The 7500-nt window shown below is 44.1% G+C and overlaps 1 protein-coding gene across 1 annotated transcript in view; it reads left to right on the plus strand.

Annotated features, from left to right (window-relative positions):
• LOC311323712 (myosin-binding protein C, fast-type-like) overlaps positions 1 to 7500 on the plus strand; it is a gene marked incomplete at both ends in the record, with an annotated part of 42808 nt that overhangs the window by 25537 nt on the left and 9771 nt on the right. The window contains 6 exons of the mRNA XM_084456008.1: positions 173 to 338; positions 4117 to 4223; positions 4393 to 4422; positions 4535 to 4677; positions 6518 to 6677; positions 6951 to 7055. Of these exons, the coding sequence (XP_084312134.1) occupies positions 173 to 338; positions 4117 to 4223; positions 4393 to 4422; positions 4535 to 4677; positions 6518 to 6677; positions 6951 to 7055 (711 nt within the window). The remainder of the gene's footprint in view (positions 1 to 172; positions 339 to 4116; positions 4224 to 4392; positions 4423 to 4534; positions 4678 to 6517; positions 6678 to 6950; positions 7056 to 7500) is intronic.

The following is a 7500-nucleotide window of genomic DNA, read 5'->3' on the forward strand; positions in this document are numbered from 1 at the left end:
CTCCCTCTCTCCCTAACTTCATATCTCCCTCTCTCCCTTACTTCATATCTCCCTCTCTCCCTTACTTCATATCTCCCTCTCTCCCTCCCTCTCTCCCTCCCTCCCTCACTTCATATCTCCCTCCCTCCCTCCTCTCTCTCTCTCTCTCTCTCTCTGCTGCTGTGTGTCTCAGAGAAGGAGCTGCTGGTGTTGCAGAGCATAGCGGACCTGACGGTGAAGGCCTCAGACCAGGCCGTGTTCAAGTGCGAGGTGTCGGACGAGAAGGTGACAGGGAGGTGGTTCAAGGACGGCGTGGAGGTGCTGGCTAGCGACCGCATCAAGATGACCCACACCGGCAGGTGAGCAGGACGGGCACGGGGACCGGAGGGCGGGGTCACGTCGTGACCTCGGCCAATCAAAGGCCACACTGATGCATAATGTGGAGGAACTAACGAACACCACTTCCTTTAACTGGGTTTCAGCCTTTTGATTTGACAAATGAACCATATTCCAGTGGTGCATGAATAACATTGGATACCGTACAATACCCCTAGCCCATGCATGGCCCCCTCATACAGCGCCACCCCCTCCAGTCAGCAGTCTCAGCTATATCCCTGTGCCCCTGGTACCCTGGGACTGCACCTATGCTGCCATCTAGTGTCCAAGAACAACATGCCCAGAACCCAACACAATAACACAATTCATATTAGGGAATGTTAGTGCGCAGCGCATGCTGCGCATATTAGTGCGCAGCGACTATTTTCACTGACGACTAGACGGTGGTTTTGTAACCGATTACACGACTAGTCTAAAAACAGGATTCCCATGTTTCTACAACAAGTGCTAGTTAGAAAAATTGAGGATGTTTCTCCTCTGCAAGCTAAGATGCATGACTATTCTTGATGTTTCCCAACCACTCAGCGGCAGCCAATTTGAATGCGTTGCGCAGGGCTGTCACACACTCTCCTTTGTTTGCCAGTGCAAAACAGTAGTTCAGCCTGTCCTTACAGCGTATTACTTAGCAAAGATATCAATGTGATTTATTTTGTTTAATTGAAGAAGAGTAGGCTAGCCTATAGCCTGTAATGTTTCAGTAGGCTAAAACTAGATTTCACATAAAGACCGCGGATGTCAGAGTGGGCAATAACGTTCGAAGGCAAATTTATTCCAACATAGGTCCACAAAGAATGATGCAAATAATAAACTGAAAGAAATAATAGCCTACTGTGCAAATATAATGTTTTATATGGACCTGCGTGTCTGCAATAAAGTTCCTCTATCTTTCTCATGGATGTATTAATAGAACTGGATACAGCCACTCCATTCACTGGCCGCTATCAACAATGAAGCCCTATTGAACCGCGCCATCTTGGCAAATTTGTAGTCATTTGACTATTTCCGGTGACTTTTGTACTTGCGCAGTTGTGCTTTTCTGGCCTTCCGGTGACTTTTGTACTTGCGCAGTTGAGCTTCTCTGGCCGACGCGCGTCCACGAAAAAGTTCACATTTATCTGAAATGTAGACGCGCGTTCCCGGCTCTCTCGGCTCTCCCCGCTTTGATTTAGCAATGAAAACCGGCTTGCATATTAACCTGTTTTTGTCAAATATATCAATTGGAGAAATTATTTTTTGATCCTGGCATCTTAGTTTTAACAGGTTAAATATAATTGAACATGTTTTGTTTGCTAGTAGATGGTATTCATTCCGTTCGCGATAACGTTATTGCAGCCAGGCTAAATTCCTCCAGGGAGTCAGTGACAGGCGAGTTGAAGAGCTTCACTCCCCGCCAGCAGGAGCTTTGGCCGCGGCTACCGCATCTCGGATAACCCGCTGAGTTCGTGGCTGCTATTTCACACTCGCCCTTGATCAATCCCAATACCGATCCATGGTAACAATGAATCAATCGTTCAGATCAGATCGGCAGTGCTGCATGCATGTTACAACATCATTGTTACCTTTATTAACATAACCATAGCCTACATTTATCTCTCTAACGTTAGGCTATCCATCTTACACCAGTCGGCCATTCGATAGCTGGAAGCGGTGAACGCCAACGTTGACTGAAAACACCCAAACTCAGTGTATCGTTTCATCTTCATGCTACACATCAACTCCTTTACATTGTATGTGAATAAATTCCTGTTATTCTAAAAATATCCAATTTCTGTCCATTCTTGGAAAAGGCTAATTGCTGTCAAAAGGATCACTCCAGTTTATCACCGTATCCCACTACCATTTCAGCTATGCACAGAAGGTTGTCTTGTGGTCATTTTCATTAAAAAATGATTAGCCTGATCAGTTTGTTGTATGTATTAAGCCCTTTTTGAGCGGTATGCTTGTATTAATAGCTTATAGCTTGCCATACTCACCAACCTTGGGACCTCAGAAATAGGGAGCATTTCCAAACCAAATTGCGGGGGGGGGGGGGGGGGGGCATTAAAAGCATTACAAATTAGACATTAAAAGCATTAAAACGAAATGTGAAACATTATATATATATATATATATATGTGTGTATGGAGCAATTGTTTATTTTAAATTTATTCACATACAATGTAAAGGAGTTGATGTGTAGCATGAAGATGAAACGATACACTGAGTTTGGGTGTTTTCAGTCAACGTTGGCGTTCACCGCTTCCAGCTATCGAATGGCCGACTGGTGTAAGATGGATAGCCTAACGTTAGAGAGATAAATGTAGGCTATGGTTATGTTAATAAAGGTAACAATGATGTTGTAACATGCATGCAGCACTGCCGATCTGATCTGAACGATTGATTCATTATTACCATGGATCGGTATTGGGATTGATCAAGGGCGAATGTGAAATAGCAGCCAGGAACTCAGCGGGTTATCCGAGATGCGGTAGCCGCGGCCAAAGCTCCTGCTGGCGGGGAGTGAAGCTCTTCAACTCGCCGGTCACTGGCTCCCTGGAGGAATTTAGCCTGGCTGCAATAACGTTATCGCGAACGGAATGAATACCATCTACTAGCAAACAAAACATGTTCAATTATATTTAACCTGTTAAAACTAAGATGCCAGGATCAAAAAATAATTTCTCCAATTGATATATTTGACAAAAACAGGTTAATATGCAAGCCGGTTTTCATTGCTAAATCAAAGCGGGGAGAGCCGAGAGAGCCGGGAACGCGCGTCTACATTTCAGATAAATGTGAACTTTTTCGTGGACGCGCGTCGGCCAGAGAAGCTCAACTGCGCAAGTACAAAAGTCACCGGAAATAGCCAAGTGACTACAAATCTAGCCAAGATGGCGCGGTTCAATAGGCCTTCACTTTAGATTTCGAATCCTGGGGGCTTCTAACCAACATTCAGCGGAAGCCAATTTTCACTCGTTGCGCATCTCGCTCCAAGTATGGTTTGGCTATTTAAAACACGGAGTACTTTGTCACAGTTGCTTGGATGTATACTAGTATACATAAACCTATGTTTTGCGAATTTAATGTTCTGCCTCCTTCAGAGTTCAACTCGGCAATTAGGCTGTGAAAGCGAGCGCGCCTCTTGGAATCTAGTCATAGCCTATTGTTGCACATATTTCCGTCACGTCTTGACTTTCACAAACCAAATGATTAGGCTACATTAATTAATATGAGCACACTTTAGTGGCAATGTGCCGTACCCCTGATCATTGAATAGCATAAGTTAAATTGCTATAATATTAAAGACCGCGGATGTCAGACGATAGGCTACGTCTTAGGTGTATAGGCGCGAAATCAGGAGCTCCCATACAAAAGGAACGCAGAATAAACAATAGGGATTGCGTAGATGAATGAATGAGGTGACTAATTATTTAAGTCTTTTTATCCTTTTTTTTTTTTTTCTAATTATATTATATTTAGTTTAATCGACTATTATTTATTTTAAACGACTAGCAAAAACTGAACTGCGCCGTTTAGTCGTTTAAACGACTAGTCGCGCACATCATATACTGTATCTAAAACAGGCAAAATGGCTCCTACAGGACAGGGTTTTTTGTTTTTTTTACCTTAAAAATCTGCATTAAGTATTTGTGTTCATTACATGTTATGAGCTGTGCATCCTATTTTGGTGTATTTTATATTTTTGTCCGCTGTACTGGATTATACAGTACCGGAGAAGTGACCGGTGTTCCCTGGTTCCAGGGTCCATCGGTTGATCATTGATAATGTGGAGCCAGAGGATGCTGGAGACTACACGTTTATCCCAAACGGTTACGCCCTCTCCCTCTCCGCCAAACTCAACTTCCTAGGTGAGAGGAATGGGGAGATTGAAACCAAATATTCACCAGGAGCTAGCGGAGAATAGATGTATTTTGATGTACAGTAGATTATGGAGTAGGTTTGATGTATCTACTAACGATACGCTATCACCATGTGTAAAAAAAAATTGACTGACAAAATCTCTCCTTCTCTCCACAGAAATTAAGATCGACTACGTCCCCCGCCAAGGTCGGTTTGAATACAGACTTGTAATATCCCGTAGTCCAAGTATCACCATTAACACAGATTGACACAGTCTTTACCGTCATTATTGATTAGTTTGAGCCCGCTTTGTCTGCAGATCCTCCCAAGATCCACCTGGACACCACAGGGAACATGGTGTCCCAGAACACCATCATCGTGGTGGCCGGAAACAAGCTGCGTCTGGACGTGGAGATCACCGGGGAGCCGGCGCCCACCGTCCTATGGACGAAGGCAGACGTGGTGAGGAAAAAACACTGCCTTTAAAGGTACAGTCTGTAACCCACTGGAAAAAACGCTGCCTTTAAAGGTACAGTCTGTAACTCACTGGACAAAACACTGCCTTTAAAGGTGTAGTCTGTAACCCACTGGACAAAACACTGCCTTTAAAGGTGCAGTCTGTAACCCACTGGACGAAACACTGCCTTTAACCCTCTTGGCGCCAAAGTCGCATTTCTGCGACAAGTTGCGTTACTGAGTAAAACAGTGATTTTATGATATTTACATGCTGAAAACTCGATTTTCCCGCCCCCATTAGATGGCAGACATGTATAACTTTGCTCTCGATTCAGTGTGACACCATCTTCAAATGCAATATATTTGAGAAAATCCCGTTATGAGTTCCCTCTTTTATACAAGGGGCACGCCAGCGCTCCTAAATACCATATGTTATTTAGGACGGCATATTTCTGAAATAGTTTGACCTAGAGACAAGCGTTTTTTTACCTGTAAAAGTAGACAAATTGCGCTGTCTGGCAAGCTTCGGTTTATCCATGCGTGTAGCCGACTTCCGTATTTACGTCCAACCACAAAGTTGTAAAATATGGGGATAGGTTGCTTTGCCTGGTGCAGTAGCCTACTTTGTCTATCCCTGTGGATGGGGATATACAACTACTCGAAAATACCAGGATGGCTGAGAGTTCGATTGCAAGATAGCCTACCGTCTAAAGTTGAGTTTTTAAGTCGTGTTTGTACAAATAACACATCCCACGTACAACAAAATAATCTCGGCAAATCTAGCGACTTTTCCTGGTCATTTGGGAATGATTGAGATGACAAAGCCCTGCGCATTCCGTGGTTCACGTTACAACCGATTTCACCAGAACTGAGGGTAAGTCTCCTCCTCTCCATGACACTCGGCCAGTCTGTGGTCGGTGGAGGGCGCGGGTGGAGCTGGGAGACACTGGTCTTAAGCGGGAGGGAGCCAACAGTTGTCTACGTTCAAGCGCCCGACGTCTGTCTTCCGCAGCCTTAAGTAGTGCTGAGCCCAGGTGGTGATTGGCTTCAGCTGGCCTGATTGAAACTGTCCACACCTGCTGCAGCAGGAGACGCCTGGCCCAACCTCAAGGGTGACGTGCTGAGTGAGACTGGGAACGTGACTGAGATTGGCCTGGGCGTGGGGGCACATGTCCTCTCTCACGTTTACTATAAATACACACAATGACTGTTCATTCAGTTGTGGGTTGAGCGGAGCGGAGCAGAGTTATTGAGAGAGCGAGTCATAAGAATTGTCTGAGTAGATTATTGCGTTGGAAAAACGCCAAATGGCTGCCAGAAGGTTCAATTGTGAGCAAGTTTTGGATGATATTTGTCCATGGGGCTGGTAGAGAAATCAGAGATTGAGGATTACTGGGCACAATTTTGGCCAACTTTTACACCTGGATTTGGCAAAGTGATCTAGGAACAGATTTGAAATCATTCTGTCATTTCTGCATTTTGTAAACAATGATGAGTAGGCCTATGTTGAGAGGGGACAGCAGGGCCAGTGTGGGGTGGCTCTGTGTGCTGTGCCTTGCAATGAGAGGTAGCCTACCACACACATCACTTTCCCTCTCCGAAAGCTTAGCTTCAGTTATGATAGGATTCATTCATGAATAATGGTTATGGTTAGTATAGCTTGTGACAGTCTGTTGACACATGCGACAGCCCTGAAAATGATGTTGAAGGGCATTCCAAACGAGCGTTATTTTGACACCCTACTCCCTATGCCCTAATCTGTTAATGTAGCTTTAGTTGTTTTGACTCTCTCAGCCAATCACATCTATCCATGTCGCTCTAATTGTTTTGAATTCCTGTCTCTCAGCCAATCTCAGCAAAAGAGGGGCGTGTGAGGGTGGAGGACAGGAAGGACCTGAGCTGCTTCGTCATAGAGGGAGCGGAGAGGGAGGATGAGGGCAACTACTGCATCATTGTCACCAACCCAGCCGGCGAGGACAAGGCCATGCTGTTTGTCAAGATCGTCGGTCAGTCTGCTGCACTGTTTCCAAAGTAGAAATCACCAGCGCGGATTGTAGTCCAATGCAATATTTTTAGCTAAACTCAAGTAAAGAGCTGTAAGCCTATAATGATGAGCTTGAATCATTCATGCCTGTGCCCAGTGTCTATGTAAAAATACATATAGAGTATATAACAGTACAGTACATGTGGACAACTCAGGCTCCATTGGGTGTCATGTGCCCTTTGTTGACACGTTATTAACTCTTTATTAACTGGTTGTTAACCGGCCCCTCTCCCAGACATCCCCGACGCCCCTGAGCATGTCAAGTGTACCTCTGTGGGAGAGGACTGTGCCAGCATCATCTGGGAGCCACCCAAGTTTGACGGTGGAGCACCAATCAAAGGTAAGGTTATATAGTAACCTATATATGTATAATATAAAGTGACTAAAGTTAAGAATAAGGCCCTCATATATGGTAACCAATTAGACTTGCACAGACGAGCCTGGACAGTATATTACGTCATTCAAAAGCATGTACTGTATGGTTCAAGAGCTTTTCAAAAGCTTCCTTGTACATTGCACATTTGTGTTTATTACACATATATATTATTTGAGTGTTTGTGTTTATAACACATTATAGATTCTCTGTTTGTGTTTCTTACTATACACATATAGATTATCTGTGTGTTTGTGTTATTACACATATATTTTCTGTCTTTGTGTTTATTACACATATAGATGCTCTGTGTGTTTGTGTTTATTACACACATAGATGCTCTGTGTGTTTGTGTGTATTACACATATAGATGATCTGTGTGTTTGTGTTTATTACACATATAGATGCTCTG

Source organism: Borostomias antarcticus (assembly GCF_949987555.1).
Source record: "Borostomias antarcticus genome assembly, chromosome: 22".
In the NCBI taxonomy this organism is placed as follows: Eukaryota; Metazoa; Chordata; class Actinopteri; order Stomiiformes; family Stomiidae; genus Borostomias; species Borostomias antarcticus.